This window comes from Eucyclogobius newberryi, unplaced genomic scaffold (genome assembly GCF_026437365.1).
Source record: "Eucyclogobius newberryi isolate DKJ021-1_F unplaced genomic scaffold, fEucNew1.0.hap1 SCAF_3, whole genome shotgun sequence".
Taxonomy (NCBI): domain Eukaryota; kingdom Metazoa; phylum Chordata; class Actinopteri; order Gobiiformes; family Gobiidae; genus Eucyclogobius; species Eucyclogobius newberryi.
The window spans coordinates 1,886,153-1,905,657 of record NW_027315945.1 but is presented as its reverse complement, the minus strand read 5'-3'; the positions used below and the strand labels follow the sequence as shown (position 1 = coordinate 1,905,657).

The following is a 19,505-nucleotide window of genomic DNA, read 5'->3' as shown; positions in this document are numbered from 1 at the left end:
GATGTTTCTCTGGTTGTAATTCTGTTCTTTTCGTCTCTGTTTTGTCAGTTTGAAAAATAAAAACTTTTATATAAAAAAGAGCCCTGGATCCCAGGAGATGTTAGCAACGCCCCTGCAAGAAGAGCACAAACTGGCAACACCAGTAATAAACTGTAACTCACAAAGAAAGTTGGGTCTAGTTTCTTAATTCAGTTTTCCTCTTGTAAAACCCTCCAAAACCACCAACTTCCTTCAGTCCACTTACACTTCTGTTACTTCTGCACAAAATGCAATGTTTAAAGACTTTTTTCTGGCAGATTTGTGTGTCATTTTTTATCTATAAGTGGGCCCAATATGCCTTTGACTTTATACAAATTCTGAGCGACATCACCTAGAAGACAGCCACTCAGAGAACACCTTATACAGACACTTGTATGTGATTGGTCGAGGCACAAAACACGCCCCGAGCGAGGCTTAGGGAGGCGGGTCTGACACGGCGAGTGTGAATTTGCTGTCATCCCTTTGATAAAAACAGTTTGTCCAGAGAGAGGCTTGAACACAAAGCTCGTTGTGTTTAGATATTAAAACAATTGCAGATTTGTGAAAACTTGTGACTGCGTGAACAGCCCCTAAAACCTAAACACGCAGACAGTTTTTACCCCTGTACAATGGAGAAATCTGTCTCTTTTAAGGTAAGAAAGTGAAGGGGTGACTGGTTCCTTGATGTAAAGTGCTATATAAATGTGGCCTTTTTTGTTTGTGCTTTGGCTAGGAGAGAAAGGAGGAAACAAGGAGAGAGAGGAAGAGAAAGAAGAGAGCAGCAGAGGTGGAGGAGCTGACCAGTGCTGGACATCAGGCTCTGAAACAGGGACAAACCCAGGAGGCTCTGCAGCTCTTCAGACGAGCGCTGAAGGCTGCCAACCAGGTTTGACAGTACACGACTCGCCCTGCTCCATCTGACCTCTGAGCCGTGTACTAAGGCTGTTGTACTTTTATTCTTTCTGAAGCTGGGAGAGACCCGTGCGGTGTCGGCCTGCTGCTTGAACCTGGGGGCAGCGCTTGTAGAAGCTGGAGACCCTGAATCTGGACTGAACTACCTGAACAAAGCCCAGCCTGTCCCTAAGTCCCAGCGGCTCCCTGACCTCCAGTTCAACCTGGCTCTGGCTCATATTGCTCTGGGGCAGAGGCAAAAGGCCACGGAGCACTTCCTCCAGGCCGCGCAGCTGTACAGCTCTCAGGGAAACTGCCAGGAGGAGGGGCACTGCTGCTGTGAGATGAGCCGCTGCCACGCCCTGGACCAGGTCAGACTCAGGACCAGGAGACACTTGCACCGTTAAGGAAGACATTGTTACCTTAGTATAAAAAGAAGGTTGGTTTATATTTTAGTTTTGTGAGGGCAGTCAGAGTGCTCGTCTGCTGATCTGATGGTCAGCTCCTCTGAGCCGAGGTGAGAGGGAGCTGTGGACCTGATCAGAAGCTCCTCTGGAGGTAAGAGGGAGCTGTGGACCTGATCAGAAGCTCCTCTGGAGGTAAGAGGGAGCTGTGGACCTGATCAGAAGCTCCTCTGGAGGTAAGAGGGAGCTGTGGACCTGATCAGAAGCTCCTCTGGAGGTAAGAGGCTCCTCTGGAGGTAAGAGGGAGCTGTGGACCTGATCAGAAGCTCCTCTGGAGGTGAGAAGGAGCTGTGGACCTGATCAGAAGCTCCTCTGGAGGTGAGAAGGAGCTGTGGACCTGATCAGAAGCTCCTCTGGAGGTGAGAAGGAGCTGTGGACCTGATCAGAAGCTCCTCTGGAGGAGAGAAGGAGCCGTGGACCTGATCAGAAGCTCCTCTGGAGGTGAGAAGGAGCTGTGGACCTGATCAGAAGCTCCTCTGGAGGAGAGAAGGAGCCGTGGACCTGATCAGAAGCTCCTCTGGAGGTGAGAAGGAGCTGTGGACCTGATCAGAAGCTCCTCTGGAGGAGAGAAGGAGCTGTGGACCTGATCAGAAGCTCCTCTGGAGGTGAGAAGGAGCCGTGGACCTGATCAGAAGCTCCTCTGGAGGTGAGAAGGAGCTGTAGACCTGATCAGAAGCTCCTCTGGAGGAGAGAAGGAGCCGTGGACCTGATCAGAAGCTGATCTGTGCAGAAGATGCTGCTGCAGAATGTTCAGATCATGAAACATACAATACTTTAGTAGAATGTGTTCCATTATTTGGATCAGTTGGATGTGTGAAGTTATTAGAGCAGAATGGATTTATAAAGAAGTGCTTTGTGGATAAACATGACATTTCATACATTTTCTTATCCAGAGTAAAATCATGACCCGTTTTGTACATTTTTAAGGCCCTTTTATAAAAAATGTATCAGGATATGTATCGTATCACGAGGGTCTTGGCAATGCCCCGCCCATATAGTGTGTGAATTGGTGACTGGCTCCTTGATGTAAAGCGCCTTGAGTGCCTTGAAGGTAGAAAAACGCTGAATGAAATATTTTCGTAAAACTGAAGCCGTTTTTCGTGCTAACAGTGTGTTTGTGGATTTCAGGAGCACTCGTTAGCGGTGAGCGGTTACCTCCGGGCAGCTGAGAGTTACCGTGTTGCTAACATGCCACACGCTGCAGCTGTGGCACTAAAAGAGGCGGCCTCTCACATGGTTCAGTCTGAGCTCAGCCCTACGGAGGTCACCAAAGTCCTTTCGGACTGCCTCAGTTTGACCAACAGCATCACTAACCAAAGCCTTCTGGGTAATGTAGTCAAAGCAGCTCTGACATGAACACAAGTAATGATCTTATTCACTAATGGGAAAGGTTTCATTGTGTTTCAGGTGAGCTATACCTGTCAGTGGGCGTAGTTTTCTGTCAGGTGCTCTCGTTCCATGAGGCGGTGCAGTGTTTCCAGAAGGCTCTAAACCTTGCCTCACAGCTGCAGGAGCGCCCCCTGCTGGCCAAAGTGCTCTTGAACCTGGGGGCCGGTCTGAACTCAGTGGGAGAGTTCAAGGCATCGCTGGAGTATCATCGTTTGGCTGCTAAGCTCTACGGTTAGTCTGACACTCTACTGTGCACATATTAGGCCAGTTTTCTTGTGCCTAGTAAGAAATATATATTAACATAATAATGTTATTTGCATTAAGTTAATTGAAAAGTATAATATTTAACAAATTAATAATAGAAATGGGTCCATTGTCGTCCTGTTCTAAAGAGCAGAGCGGCCATCATCAAGACCGGTCCTGTCTCTTCAAAGTGGCATTTCACTGTGGCAACCCTGTGTATAACCTTAAGTCAATTCTATTTGAATTAACACAATGTTTCTGTATAAAACAAAACAGACAAAACTCAAACATACATAAATCCCTGAACACGTTAATGATGTGAAAGTCAATTTGACATAATACATAATACGTCTCTTTTAATGATGACATTTCAGGGACCCTGGGGCTCCGTGGACAACAGGCCCAATGTTTCAGTAATCTGGCACTGGCCTGTCGTCACCTGGGAAACGACGAGGAGGCCATCGAGAGTTTCAACCATGCACTGCAAGGCTTCACCGACTCAGGTGTTCATTCTGTTTTCACAGTGCTTCTGAAAATACTGTGTAGCAGTTCTCTCTGCTGGCTCATGCCAGATGTCTTTGTGTCTAGAGGAGCACAGCGCTCAGGTGCAGGTGTGTGAGGCTCTGGCTGAAGTCTACCTAAAGCAGAGGAAGCAGCACAAGGCCATTCAGCTGTACAGACAGGCTCTGCTGTCGCTCAGCCACTGCCAGGTACCACACTCTCATCCCACACTAGCCTGGAGCAGTGTACATCACATGTCCAGAGAGCATGCAGTTAGCACAATGACATAAAACAGACACATGACACAACTCAGCAAAGCAAATAACCCAAGTACAAAGTGTATCAAAAAAGTACACACAAGTGTGAGGGTGTGTTAGACACACGTCTATTTTGGTGTGCTGTAAAGATAAGATAAGATAAGATATTCCTTTATTGTCCCACATGGGGAAATTTCATTGGTGCAACGCAGGTAGATACAGAGGTAGATCCAGAAGAACAGATCACTTATAGGAAGTCTGAAAAACACTTTCAGTAGAAGATCTCCTATAAATAAATAAAAACTCCTCATGAGTTCCTCCTTTGTGGAAACGCGGTACGGCGCCGGCCGGGGGGCGGGGCCGGAGCCGGGGGGCGGGGCCGGAGCAGGGTGCGGGGCCGGAGCCGGGGGGCGGGGCCGGAGCCAGGGGGCGGGGCCGGAGCCAGGGGGCGGGGCCGGAGCCGGGGGGCGGGGCCGGGGGACTCAGAGCCAAGACACATCGCAACGACACAACGAAAACACTCAATCCAGCCGAATAAAGTCAAAACAAGTTAATTTAAAGCGATTCCAGTGCGTGTCCCGATCGTTCGTGAAGTTCCTCTTTCATATAAACGTGTATATAAACGTGTACCGACGACACGCCGTACTTTAGCGCGGCCGGAGGGCGCGGGGGGGCTGTGGGCTCGCTCGGAGCTCGCTCACGTCACAACAACACAACGAACGCAACGAAAAACGCTCAAATCCAGCCGAAAAAAGTCAAAAACAGTTGAATTAAAAAACTATTCCAGCGCGTGTCCCTATCGTACAGTAAAATAGAAAAAATATACTTACTATATTTACAAAATATAGGAGATAAAGCACAATAAGTGTGAGAAAGAAGAGAGAGCGTTTACACCGGGCTGCCAGCTGTACCAGCGCCTTATGACGTAACCGAAACACAGATTGTAACCATGGCAAGGCAGGTTTATTTGTAGAGCACATTTGTCCACAAGGCAATTCAAAGTGCTTCACACAAGAAATCACAAAACCTTCATTTTTATTCATTCAATTCAACAGTTTTGTTGACATGAATCATGCATTGTTCCTGCGTAGTGATCCGCCAGATGGAAAACCAGTTCTATTGACCCACACTGGCCCACACTGGCCCACACTGGCAGACACTCTCTCCCATATTTATTTGACGTTGCCATGGTGACAGGCGTCTCCGGGACGGGCACATCGCTTTTAGCTTGATTCTTTCCCATGTTTGACCGTCCCTAGACGTCAACGCACTATCTGTCTCTGCACACGTCTGTGCTGAGCGTATGTATCTTTTACCATGACTCTCTGGTCGACGCCTTCATCTTATGAGTGATGTTTTTGTATCTTTAATGACGACTCGTCTGCCCCGCCCTAGATTTTGCTTTCACTAAACTAATTCACCCTGGAGAGACAAAGAGACCAAGAGAATGGACTGTTTAGCAGCTTTATTCGTGAGTTATTTGGCGCTGAGACCTCGGCGGAAGACGTTGCAATCATGGGCCCTCCATGATCTATTTGTATTAGATGTCTCCCCCCGGAGCCTGGAGACTGATGGTGGTAGATGTTAAGAGGAGGTAGAGGATGAGGGGAATGCAGAGGAGGAGCAGGGGAGGTGGTGGGTCGCAGTACGGTTTGAGCGGCCGAGCCATTTGCCTGAGGGCTTAAATGCGACCGCCTGGGTGCTGATTGAGAGCGGGGAGGAGTCACTGGGAGCGTTGATTGGGGATGAGGAGCAGGTGCGAGGGCCATGGTGCAGACGCCCCCTGTCCTTTCACCCTCCTTCTGTCCTTACACCCTACTTCTTTGGCCAGGAAAAACTGCATAACCTCTTTGGGATAAGCGCAGAAACCTGGGAGAGTCCATGGTGAAGAGAGGGATCTGACTCTCACAGACGGACAGGCGGGCGCCCGCTTGAGTGCGATGATGGCGCTGGGAGAGGGGTCCTTCCATGGTGGCCTTGACGTAGATGGGTGGAGTTAGGTCTTCCAGGCTGAATTTACGCAGACTTCATTTGTCCCAGACAAAACTCGACCAAAGCTTTGCAGTGGCCTTAGTGCCGACTGACATCTGACCAGCGTGTGTTCTGACCCTGTCCCCTGGCTCCTGCTCTGAGGCTGCACTGTTGTGTCCAGCGGGATTATTTAATTGTTTAATTGTGTCTAAATAGAAGTTTTGGAATTGGAAAGAATTTCTCTAATGAAGGGTTTTAATTTAAAGAAGTTTAAAGGAGCTATTAATTATCAGGCCGTCAAAGGGTTTAAGTAAAATCACAAAGACATGACACAAGTTACAACAGTTTAAGACATAAAAGAGAAAAGAGCAAAGAATAAACACAGCTAAATAAAACTGTTTTTATCTTAGATTTGAACATTGTCAGAGGAGAACCGGTCTCACATCTTCAGGAATGTTCCAGATTTTAGTCCTGACTCTGGCACCAGCAGGAGGCCGGTCCATGTTTAGTCCTGACTCTGGGACCAGAGTGTGATGGGTGTGAGTGGGTGGGCATCTGGTCTAACTGTATGGATCGGTGTTTGCAGGACTCTGAGGGAGTGGGACAGCGGTTGGTTGAGCATCTCACTGCTGCTCTGCGGATCACCGTGGCACAGGTTGGAACATGTTATTTCTTATTTTAATCTTTTTTATGTCCATGACAAGTTAAAGGAACTGTAAGATTATGATTTCAAATTTCATAAACAAGCTAGCTTTGGCTTATAACAAATTTAGTGCAGATTTATTCTTAATTACATAAACATTGGACATGATGTCAACATTGTTTATGTTGTAATGTTGTTTTTTTGGTTCTCAAGACAATTCTCCAATTAGAAAGCAAACTCAGCCTCACACGAGTCTCTCTTTTGGGTTGCCAGTTCCTATTATTGATGCAGCCTGAGATTTATTACTATTTCATTATTATACATTCCCAGTCACCTAAATATGTAGGATTCTGTGTATGGAGGGTTAAGTGTGCCAAAATGATGCAAAAAATCATGGAGACCCATTTTTTCTATGTGGGACATATAATGAGCCTGGACGCTTATTTTTGGAAAATGTCTAAGAAAAGAAGAAAAATCCCTCCAAGAATCAGGTTGGCAATGCACCGACACCAGCCCCCAAACCAGCCCCCAAACCAGCCCCCAAACCAGCCCCCACACCAGCCCCCACACCAGCCCCCACACCAGCCCCCAAACCAGCCCCCAAACCAGCCCCCAAACCAGCCCCCACACCAGCCCCCAAACCAGCCCCCACACCAGCCCCCAAACCAGCCCCCACACCAGCCCCCACAACAGCCCCAAACCAGCCCCCAAGCCAGCCCCCACACCAACCCCCACGCCAGCCCCCACACCAGCCCCCACGCCAGCCCCCACACCAGCCCCCACGCCAGGATCCCTGAATATCTCAAACTTCCAACAAAAGCTGGTCAAATAAAGCCTGACATCGCTCCCTGGCTCCTAAACCGGCCCTGAACCGGCGTCTTAGGCCTTTACACTGAAGTCCCACTACTTCAGTGACAAACAGTGTCATGGCGGCCAACTCAGATCTACCTTCAACGACTACTCAATGCAAGTGGTCATCTGTTATCTGTTCTTTATTGTTGACTTCTGTGTTGCAACACCAGAATTCCCCCATTGTGGGACAAATAAAGGCTCATCTTATCTTATCTGATCCTAAACGCAAAGCTTTTGATCTGGTGAAATCTCGCCGGAGAGAGAAGAACGTGGAATTCGCTCTGCTTTATCCTGCAACGCTGAGGATCAACGTGAATCCACTTCTATATTCATATTTTTCACCCTCCTTTATCTAACTGAGAGGGGCCTGGACTGTACTGGAGACATGTGAGACATGTGTGTTCCAACTTTGGTTTGTAAATGCCCAGGTGAAAATGTTAAATAAACTATATATTATATCAACCAGGTCTGTTTCCGCTCCATCTTCTGATCTCTTTTTTGGATCAGTTTGTTTGTTCTATTGTGTTCTGCTGTTGTAGTTCCTGTGTTTGTGTGTTGTGTTCGACCAGAGAGCTGTGTAACGAAAGTAGAATTACAGGAATGATTTCAACATGGTTAATACAATGGCATCTGAAAGGTTACAAAGAGTATCTTTTAATGTTAACGCCATGTTGAGTCAAATTAAGTGGTCAAAGATATTGACATAGATGAGAAAATAAATAATTGTATACCAGAAACCCATTTAAGCAACTTAGAACATAAAAAAATGATAAATTTGGTTATAATAGACGTTACTATTCCTCACACAGGGGCAAACACAAGAGGGGCGTGGCCATGTTGATCTCAGGCAGAACAGCCTTCGAACAGAGTTTTGAACACAAAGATAAAGATGTCAGATTTGTACTGGTCAAAGGAACCATAAATGGAAGTGTGTTTACTTTGATAAATGTGTCTGCTCCACCAGGAGGCGCTCTCACGTTCTATACTGAAGTTGTGGATCTGATTGCAAACCACTCTGTGAGAACCCTCACAGAACTTACATGTTCAGCCGACATTGGATGTCTCAAGCTCACAAAGTACTGGTGAATCTATAAATAACACATTTCATAAATTAATTCCTGTATCTGGAGAGAGATTAATCCTAAAGTCTGCCAATGAACACAGTGGAGGAGCAGCGGCTCTACTCAGAGCTCCTCCCGTGTGACTGAGCTCCTCACCCTATCTCTAAGGGAGCGCCCAGCCACCCGGTGGAGGAAACTAATCTTGACCGCTTGTATCTGCGATCTTGTCTTTTCAGTCATTACCCAAAACTCATGACCATAGGTGAGGTCAGGAACATAGATTGACCACTAAGTCAAGAGCTTTGTCTTTGGACTCAGCTCTTTCTTCATCACAACAGTCGATGCAGCGACTGCATCACTGCAGCTGCTGCACCGATCCAACTGTCAATCTCACGCTCCATCCTTCCCTCGCTCATGAACAAGACCCTGAGATACTTGAACTCCTCCACTTGGGGCAAGGACTCCCCACCCACCTGGAGAGGGCAAGACACCTTTTTCCAGTTTTCTTGGATTTGGAGCTGATTCTCATCCCAGCCGCTTCACACTCAGCTCAAACCGTCCCAGTGCAGCTACAGGTCCGGGTTTGATGGAGCCATCAGGACAACATCGTCTGCAAACAGCAGAGATGAGATCCTGTGGTCCCCAAACCGGACACCCTCCGACCCCTGACCACACCCTCCGACCCCTGACCACACCCTCCAACCCCTGACCACACCCTCCGACCCCTGACCACACCCTCCGACCCCTGACTGCACCTAGAAATTCTGTCCATAAACACTATGAACAGAACCGGTGACAAAGGGCAGCCCTGAGGAGTCCAACATGCACTGGGAACAGGTCTGACTTACTGCCGGCAATGAACACAGCTCCTGCTCCGGTCATACAGGGACCGGACAGCCCTGAGCGAAGGGCTCCGGACCCCGTACTCCCGGAGCACCCCCCAAAGGACACCCCGAGGGACACGGTCGAAAGCCTTCTCCAGATCCACAAAGCACATGTGGACTGGTTGGGCAAACTCCCATGAGCCCTCAAGCACCCGATGGAGAGTCTAGAGCTGGTCCAGTGTTCCACGACCAGGACCTAAACCGCTCTGCTCCTCCTGAATCTGAGGTTCGACTATCGGTCAGATTCTCCTCTCCATGACCTGGAATAGACCTTATGGGAGGCTGAGGAGTGTGATCCCTCTGTAGTTGAAACACACCCTCCGGTCCCCCTTCTTGAACAGAGGGACCACCACCTCGGTCTGCCAGTCCAGAGGCATTGTCCCCGACCATCACGCCATGTTGCAACATCCAGAGACTTTAGGTCCTCAGGGCGGATTTCATCCACCCCTGGAGCCACTGAGGAGTTTGCGAACAACCTCAGTGACTTCAGCTTGGGTGAAGGACGAGCCAGCCTCCAAGTCCCCAGTCTCTGCTTCCTCTGCAGAAGACGTGACAGTGGGATTAAGAAGGTCCTCAAACTATTCCTTCTACCGTCCGACAACATCCCCAGTCGAGGTCAGAAGGTCTCTACCCGCACCGTAAACGTCTCCTGAGGCCTCCTTTGCCAGAATTTCTTTGGGGCCGACCGACAGTCCTCCTCTATGGCCTCCCCAAACTCCTTCCAGCCCTGGATTTTTGCCTCTGCAACAGCACAAACTGCGGCCCGCCTGACCTGCTGATACCTGTCAACGGCCTCAGGAGTCTTACAAGCCAAAGAGGCCTGAAAGGTTCCCAACAGACCCTCACAATGCGCTTGGGTCTGCCAAGTCTGTCCGGCTTCCTCCTCCGCCAGCGGATCCAACTCACCACCAGGTGGTGCTCTACAGCTCCGCCCCTCTCTTCACCCGAGGGTCAAAGACACGCGGCCGGAGGTCAGAGGTCAGATGACACAACAACAAAGTCGATCATTGACCTCCGGCCTGTGTCCTGGTGCCATGTGCACTGATGAACACCCTTGTGCTTGAACATGGTGTTTGTTATGGACAATCCGTGGCTAGCACAGAAGTCTAATAACTGAACACTGCTCGGGTTCAGATCAGGGAAGCCGTTCTTCCCAATCACCCCTCTCCAGGTGTCACTGTCATCGGCCACGTGGGCGTTGAAGTCCCCCAGTAGAACAATGGAGTCACCGGTCGGTGCACTGTCCAGTTCCCCTCCCAAGGACTCCAAGAAGGCCGGGTACTCTGCACTGCTGTTCGGCCCGTAGGCCGCCACAACAGTGAGAGACCTGTTCCCCACCCGAAGGTGAAGGGATGCGACCCTCTCGTCCTCCGGGGTGAAGTCCAACACGTGGCGGCTGAGCTGAGGGGCTATAAAGGCTCCTCCCCCTCCTCCAGCGAGGTGACATTCCATGTCCCCAGAGTTAGTCTCTGTGTCTGGAGATCTTGTCGCCGAGGCCCCCGCCCAGATCACTCTGCACCGGCCCCTTATGGATCCTACTGTGGGTGGCGGGCCCACGGGAGGGCGGCCCCACGTCGCTCTTTCGGGCCGTGCCCGGCCGGGCCCCGTGGGGAAAGACCCGGACACCAGACGCTTGCCGTCGAGCACCCATCCCAGCACATAAGATCTATACAGGGTAATTGCTTTCACCTTAGCCAAAAAGAAAAAAGGCAGAAATATTTTAATTTTAATTGAATTAAATGTTTGAATTTTCAGAACAAACTAAAGTTGTTGGAAGCTAAACATGCCGAAAACAAGGATCCTCAAATGCTACATGAAATTAAAAACACAAGGGTGAGATTAATGAACTGGCCTCACAGGAAAAAAATAAAAATTGCTCTTCACCAAACAAAGATATTATAAAATATGATTCGATTATGAAAAGAAAATGATTCGCTTCGAAGCTTCGAAAACAACAGAAATAACTATTTTTTTAAAAAGAGAAAAATGTAATTTTAACCAAACAAGAATAAATACAATCCGCATTTGAATCCTTCTACAAAAAACGTTTTACCAAAATATCAGTAAACAAAGAAGAAGACACTTTCAATTTTCAACACAAAAAACAAATTGCAGAAATAACTACTGAAATTCAAAGTGCAATCAAAAGACTAAAAAACAATAAATCCCCAGGGAGGGACGGGTTCACCTTAGAGCAGTATAAAGCTCTAAAGACACACCTCAGAGTGGTATTAAGCTCTAAAGACACACATACTCCTTTACTTTCATCAACTTTTAACTGGGCATGAAAAAACTCATCATGTCCCTGAGACCAAAAGAAGGGAAGGAGCGACTGGACAGTGCCTCATAGAGACTATTTCTATTCTGAATGTGGACTATCGTTTATACACCTCAATTAATCCAAAATAATGGAACAAATACTGCCAAACTGAATCCACAAAGATCAGACACAAGACGACATAAGACCATCTTTACACACAATGTATCATGTACAAAAACAACAAAACAAAGCTGTGATAGTAAGTCTGGACGCTAAAAACACTTTTGATTTTGTTAGCTGGACTTATTTAATTTGCTAACCAAATAGATGATTTAATAATACAAAAATATTTAGGCTTTTTACAATGGACCAACATCAAGAATGTCCAACCTCTCCTTGAACCGTCACCTTAACGTGGTGGAGGGGTTTGAGCGCCCGAATGATCCCAGGAGCTATGTTGTCGGGGCTTTAAGCCCCTGGTAGGGTCTCCCAAGGCAAACAGGTCCTAGGTGACGGGTCAGACAAAGATCGGTTCAGAAGCCCATTATGATGACAAAAAGAACAAGGCCGTTTATGTTGCCCGGATCGGCGTCACCAGGGCCCCATCCTGGAGCCAGGCCTGGGATGGGTGCTCGATGGCGAGCGCCTTGTGGCCGGGTCTTACCCCACGAGGCCCGGCCGGGCGCAGCCCGAAAGAGCGACGTGGGGCTGCCCTCCCGTGGGCCCACCACCCACAAGTAGGATCCATAAGGGGCCGGTGCAAAGAGATCTGGGCGGCAGTCGACGGCAGGGGCCTCGGCGACAAGATCTCCAGACACAGAGCCTAACTCTGGGGACATGGAATGTCACCTCGCTGGGGGGGAAAGAGCCTGAGCTTGTGGGGGAGGTTTAGCGATACCGACTAGATATAGTCGGCCTCACCTCCAGCACAGTTTGGGCTCTGGAACCATCTCCTCGAGAGGGGCTGGACGCTCCACTTCTCTGGTGTTGCCCACGGGGAGAGGCGGGGCTGGTGTGGGCTTATAGCCCCCCAGCTCAGCCGCCACGTGTTGGAGTTTATCCCAGTGAACGGGAGGGTCGCGTCCCTCTGCCTTCGGGTGGGGGACAGGTCTCTCACTGTTGTGGCGGCCTACGGGCCGAACAGCAGTGCAGAGTACCCGGCCTTCTTGGAGTCCTTGGGAAGGGTACTGGACAGTGCACCGACCGGGGACTCCGTTGTTCTACTGGGGGACTTCAACGCCTACGTGGGCAATGACAGTGACACCTGGGGAGGGGTGATCGGGAAGAAAGACTTCCCCGATCTGAACCCGAGCGGTGTTCAGTTATTGGACTTCTGTGCTAGCCACGGATTGTCCATAACGAACACCATGTTCAAGCACAAGGGTGTCCATCAGTGCACATGGCACCAGGACACCCTAGGCCGGAGGTCAATGATCGACTTTGTTGTCGTGTCATCAGACCTCCGGCCGCGTGTCTTGGACACTCGGGTGAAGAGAGGGGCAGAGTTGTCAACCGATCACCACCTAGTGGTGAGTTGGATCCGCCGATGGAGGAGGAAGCCGGACAGACTTGGCAGACCCAAGCGCATTGTGAGGGTCTATTGGGAACGTCTAGTGGAGCCCTCTGTCAGTAGGGTATTCAACTCGCACCTCCGGGAGAGCTTCTCCCATGTTCCGGGGGAGGTTGGGGACATTGAGTCCGAGTGGACCATGTTCTCCGCCTCCATTGTTGATGCGGCTGCTCGGAGCTGTGGTCACAAGGTCTCCGGTGCCTGTCGTGGCGGCAACCCCCGAACCCGGTGGTGGACACCGGAAGTAAGGGATGCCGTCAGACTGAAGAAGGAGGCGTATCAGGCCACTCTGGCTTGTAGGTCTCCTGAGGTCATCGACAGGTATCGGCAGGCCAAGTGAGCCACGGCTCGTGCTGTCGCAGAGCCAAAAACCCGGGCCTGGGAGGAGTTCGGGGAGGCCATGGAGGAGGACTATCGGTCGGCCCCAAAGAAATTCTGGCAAACCATCCGGCGCCTTAGGAAGGGGAAGCAGTGTCTCACCAACACCGTATACGGTGCGGGTGGAGGCCTGCTGACCTCGACTGGGGAAGTCGTCGGGCGGTGGAAGGAATACTTTGAGGACCTCCTTAATCCCACCGTCGTCCGAAGAGGAAGCAGAGACCGGGGACTCGGAGGCTGGCTCATCCATCTCCCAAGCTGAAGTCACTGAGGTTGTTCGCAAACTCCTCGGTGGCAGGGCTCCGGGGGTGGATGAGATCTGCCCAGAGTACCTGAAGTCTCTGGATGTTGTAGGACGTGTCTTGGTTGACACGTCTCTGCAACATCGCGTGGCGGTCGGGGACAGTGCCTCTGAACTGGCAGACCGGGGTGTTGGTCTGTTGGTCCCTCTGTTCATGAAGGGGGACCGGAGGGTGTATTCCAACTACAGAGGGATCACATTCCTCAGCCTCCCGGGTAAGGTCTATTCCAGGTCCTGGAGGAGAATCTGACCGATAGTCGAACCTCAGATTCAGGAGGAGCAGAGCGGTTTTCGTCCCGGTCGTGGAACACTGGACCAGCTCTATACCCTCCATCGGGTGCTCGAGGGTTCAATGGGAGTTTGCCCAACCAGTCCACATGTGCTTTGTGGATCTGGAGAAGGCTTTCGACCGTGTCCCTCGGGGTGTCCTTTGGGGGGTGCTCCGGGAGTACGCGGTCCGGGGCCCTTCGCTCAGGGCTGTCCGGTCCCTGTATGACCGGAGCAGGAGCTGTGTTCGCATTGCCGGCAATAAGTCAGACCTGTTCCCAGTGCATGTCAGACTCCTCAGGGCTGCCCTTTGTCACCGGTTCTGTTCATAATTTTTGTGGACAGAATTTCTAGGCGCCGTCAGGGGTCGGAGGGTGTCCGGTTTGGGGACCACAGGATCTCATCTCTGCTGTTTGCAGACGATGTTGTCCTGATGGCTTCATCAAACCCGGACCTGCAACATGCACTGGGACGGTTTGCAGCCGAGTGTGAAGAGGTTGGGATGAGAATTAGCTCCAAATCCGAGGCCATGGTTCTCGACCGGAAAAAGGTGTCTTGCCCTTCTTCAGGTGGGTGGGGAGTCCTTGCCCCAAGTGGAGGAGTTCAAGTATCTCGGGGTCTTGTTCACGAGTGAGGGAAGGATGGAGCGTGAGATCGACAGTTGGATCGGTGCAGCAGCTGCAGTGATGCAGTCGCTGCATCGACTGTTGTGGTGAAGAAGGAGCTGAGTCCAAAGACAAAGCTCTGGATTTACCGGTCACTCTACGTTCTGACCTCACCTATGGTCATGAGCTTTGGGTAGTGACCAAAAGAACAAGATCGCGGATACAAGTGGTCGAAATGAGTTTCCTCCGCCGGGTGGCTGGGCGCTCCCTTAGAGATAAGGTGAGGAGCTCGCCCAGACGGGGGGAGCTCCGAGTAGAGCCGCTGCTCCTCCACGTCGAGAGGAGCCAGCTGAGGTGGCTCAGGCATCTGTTCCGGAGCCTCCTGGGCGAGGTGTTTCAGGCATGTCCCACCGGGAAGAGTCCCCGGGGAAGACCCAGGACACGCTGGAGAGACTATGTCTCTCGCCTGGCCTGGGAACGCCTCGGGGTGCTTTGTACTTTGAATCCTTGGCCCAATATATTCAACTATTCGAAACAATGGCATCTCAATTGATGGGACAGAGCAAAAACTTGCCTCCTGCAGATGATTTCTTACTATATTTAACTAAACATACATTTCCATATCCGGTGTGATACATTTCCTTCATGATATTGGTCCAATGTCTGGATACAAATTGAATGTATAAAAAACTGAATCTTCTCTTACTGGCACCCCTCTCTGTCCTTTAGAAAGAACCATCCATTTAAAACGGAATCCCTTAAATGTTTAGGTGTGGTCCTCCATAAAGAACTATCAATAATCTTTGAGAAAAATTATACTCCTATTATCTCCACTATAAAGAAAGATCTTGAAAATTAGACTCTGATCCCAAACTTAAGTCTAAGTCAGAGGATAGAAACTATAAAAATGAATGTTTTGCCAAGATTTCTCTTTCTGTTTGATGATGGAATAAAGCAATCTCAAAATGTATATGGCAAGGAAAGAAACCCCAAATCCCATTTAGCACTCTACAATTATCTACAATTGTCTCGAAAAATGACTTTATTTCAGGTGAAATGAGAGTGTTGCTGGTGTGAGCCAGAATATGAAGCTCAATGGTCTTATACTGAGAGTCATGTGGTGCCGGGGGTTCCTGTACAGGTCTTATACTGAGAGTCATGTGGTGCCGGGGGTTCCTGTACAGGTCTTACTGGCAGATGACAGACGCTTGAGTCATTTGGAGGAAGTTAAGAATCCCTGGGTCAAATCTGTTCTTACGACATGGAAGGAGCTGATCAGAACATACAAACGTGTCACATTTTTTCTTAACTGCAGGTCAAAGGTCAAAGGTCTCATTATTCTCAAAGAAATGCCAAAAGTTGTAGAAACGGCGCCACCAGGAGGCAAACCACTATCACATGTTCTGGGACTGTCCTGTTGCTCAGAAATATGTGACTGAAGTTCACGACGCTCTGCAGACTGTTTTTGACCTTTACCTCTGAACTGTAGAACTTGGAACTTGGGCCTATATTTGGTAGCAGGAAAAAAGGCCATAAAAAAATGAATATCACAAACTGCACCAACGATCAAGGACTGGAGTGAGATAGGAACAGACATCAGACAAATGCGAAAAATGAAATTTCGACGTAATTTGAAAATGAACAAAACGTCTGTAGTCATGAAGTCATTGAGCGCCTGGTCCTCCCCCACCTCAAGTCCTTCACCTCCTCACTGCTGGACCTCCTGCTGGACCTCCTGCTGGACCTCCTGCTGGACCCCCTGCAGTTCACCTACAGAGCCAACAGGTCTGTGGACGACACCATCAACCTGGCTCTCCACTTCACCTGCAGCACCTGGACTCCCCGGGAACCTACACCAGGATCAACACCACCTCTTGCTCTGCTCCAGGACAAGCTCTCCCTGCTCAACGTGCCTGACTCCACCCGCAGGGGGAGCGCCGACTCCACCTGCAGTGGGAGCGCTGACTCCAACTGCAGGGGGAGCGCCGACTCCACCCGCAGGTGGAGCATTGACTTCCTGATGGATCAGAGTCAGTGCGTGCGGCTGGAGAAGAATGTCTCAGACACTGGGACTATCAGCACAGGAGCTCCACAGGGCTGTGTACTTTCTCCCCTGCTCTTCTCCCTGTGACAAACCACCAGCAGAATAATTCTTCTATAAATGACCTAATACACCTTCGTACATCATAGAGTAGATGAGCGCATTTGGCAGTCAGTAAAAGAAAACAGAATAAAATGACTCTTGAATTTATTTTAATTTCAAGTGTTTTATTGCTTGAATATTCACTGTTTTTTGTCTCTATGGAGCTGGATACATGAATTGCCTTGTTGTAGAACATTCCAGGTGAAGCATTAACATCTCTATGAAGACAAGAAGGACGTAATGTTTATTGTTGAACTCTTATACAATAATTTGTTTCACACAGAAGTCACTCCCCTTTGGCCAAATGAGGCCCCACCCACTGAGCCCCCTTTTGAGGTGAGCTAACAATAAAACACACACACACACACACACACACACACACCATGTCATTTGTTCAGATGAAGTTTCTCTTCTTATAGGAGACCGGACACGCCAATTCCCATCAGAAAATCCTCTCATCAGAAAGAAGAGCAAAGTGAGTCTGTTCCTGATGGACCACCTCAGCCCTGACCACAGCCCTGACCACAGCCCTGACCTCAGCCCTGACCACAGCCCTGACCTCAGCCCTGACCACAGCCCTGAACTCAGCCCTGACCACAGGCCTGACCACAGCCCTGACCTCAGCCCTGACCACAGCCCTGACCACAACCCTGACCTCAGCCCTGACCACAGCCCTGACCACAGCCTTGACCACAGCCATGACCTCAGCCCTGACCACAGCCCTGACCTCAGCCCTGACCTCAGCCCTGACCACAGGCCTGACCACAGCCCTGACCTCAGCCCTGACCACAGCCCTGACCTCAGCCCTGACCACAGCCCTGACCACAGCCCTGACCTCAGCCCTGACCACAGCCCTGACCACAGCCCTGACCTCAGCCCTGACCACAGCGCTGACAACAGCCCTGACCACAGCCCTGACCACAGCCCTGACCTCAGCCCTGACCACAGCCCTGACCTCAGCCCTGACCTCAGCCCTGACCTCAGCCCTGACCACAGCCCTGACAACAGCACTGACCTCAGCCCTGACCACAGCCCTGACCTCAGCCCTGACCTCAGCCCTGACCACAGCCCTGACCACAGCCCTGACCTCAGCCCTGACTTCAGCCCTGACCACAGCCCTGACCTCAGCCCTGACCACAGCCCTGACAACAGCACTGACCTCAGCCCTGACCACAGCCCTGACAACAGCCCTGACCACAGCCCTGACCACAGCCCTGACAACAGCACTGACCTCAGCCCTGACCACAGCCCTGACCACAGCCCTGACCTCAGCCCTGACCACAGCCCTGACAACAGCCCTGACCACAGCCCTGACCACAGCCCTGACCACAGCCCTGACCACAGCCCTGACCACAGCACTATGCAGTACAGTAGCTCAGTGGTTACAGCACTTGCCCACGAACCTGAAGGTCGCAGGATCTGTTGATGTGTTCTTGGGCACGACACTTCACCCACATTGCCTATTCTGAATGTGGTGATTGGTTAGTTGGTGGTGATTGGTTGGTGGTGATTGGTTGGTGGTGATTGGTTGGTGGTGATTGGTTGGTGGTGATTGGTTCATGTCTGTGTGTGTTTCAGGTGGGGCGTGGTCTGAGCAGGAGCTGCACACTGACAGGTACAGCACCTCTGACCTCCACCTTCTCTCAGTGCTTCAGTTTAAGCATGTGCTGATGTCCGACCTTGAAAGGTGATGGTTTCTAGGCGTGGCCCATAGCAACCACACATTCAGACCAGTGTTCCCTCTAATGCTTCATGTGTCAAACACACAAACTCCCTGAGCGGCCCCTCGGAGCCCTGTGAGCACCATCATCATGAGTGTCATGCTTTATTACAGCAGTACTTTCAGTCAGATTACTTTTAATGAAGTGATTTACAATGAAAAGACCTTCAAACGACCTTTTGGGTGGACTTGGTGAAAAAGTGGCCCAGGAGTTGGAGTAATATTTACTCCTGGGAGTGCTCTTCCTTGTGGGGGTCTGCAGGACCTCCCCCAGGAACAATACATAATAATCAGAAGATTGGGGTAATTTCATATACTTTGGTCTTCGTTGGCCATAGTTGTATGATATCCTACATATAATGTCAGCTTGAGTCAGTAGGTTTGTTCCATAAACAGAGCTGAATATTGGTTTATATAGAGTTGTGTATTCATTTCCTGATCAGCACCCATTTTTGTACAACATGTAACCAAGTACTTTTGAGGCAGTAAAAACCCCTTTAACTAGATAAATGAGAGGGATGAGTTTATGTCATACTGTGGAACTGTCCTGGCAAAGCAAGAACAATATTATGAGGAGCTTCTGTGGGCCATTTGTGGACCCTTACCCTCTGTTTGAGAACCGCTGCATTAAACTAACTAACACAATGCAGAGTCCAGCTTCAAATCGGCCCAGTATTTGAGGGCTCTGGGTCAGTGTCTGTGGGCCGCTGCAGATCATATTACCACATTTAGACAGCTGCTCTCCGGGACACACAAATCCACCTGATCCTGCAGCATTTGACCCACAGGACATCCTGTCCACCACAGGTCTCTAGTCAGGGCCGACAGCGGCGCTGCTCGCCTGCTCTAAAGCTCGGCCCACAGCGGCCCATTTACCCATCATCCCCCAGTCCATCCTTGCCTGTCACTCACTGAATCACACTGTGCATATTTTTATTTGTGTAGTTTATTTTCAATTCAAGTCCTCACACAGAGGAGTGGGTGCCTGTGTCTGGGTGTCGTACTTGTTGTAACATTTAACACCCTATTACAGCCACATAAGTGTGGCGAGGAGCATAGGCTCTCATACCTCTGGTCTGACCAGTCA

At 50.1% G+C, this 19,505-nt stretch overlaps 1 protein-coding gene across 1 annotated transcript; it reads left to right on the top strand.

The window, feature by feature from the left end:
• The first annotated feature begins 647 nt into the window (after positions 1-647).
• On the top strand, positions 648-18,389 carry LOC140374017 (uncharacterized). The gene is made up of 11 exons (XM_072460776.1): positions 648-671; positions 752-904; positions 987-1,280; positions 2,502-2,700; positions 2,781-2,993; positions 3,380-3,508; positions 3,594-3,715; positions 6,321-6,389; positions 16,982-17,034; positions 17,118-17,173; positions 18,277-18,389. The coding sequence occupies exons 1-11, from the start codon at positions 648-650 to the stop codon at positions 18,387-18,389; spliced, it is 1,425 nt and encodes a 474-aa protein (XP_072316877.1).
• Positions 18,390-19,505: the final 1,116 nt, after the last annotated feature.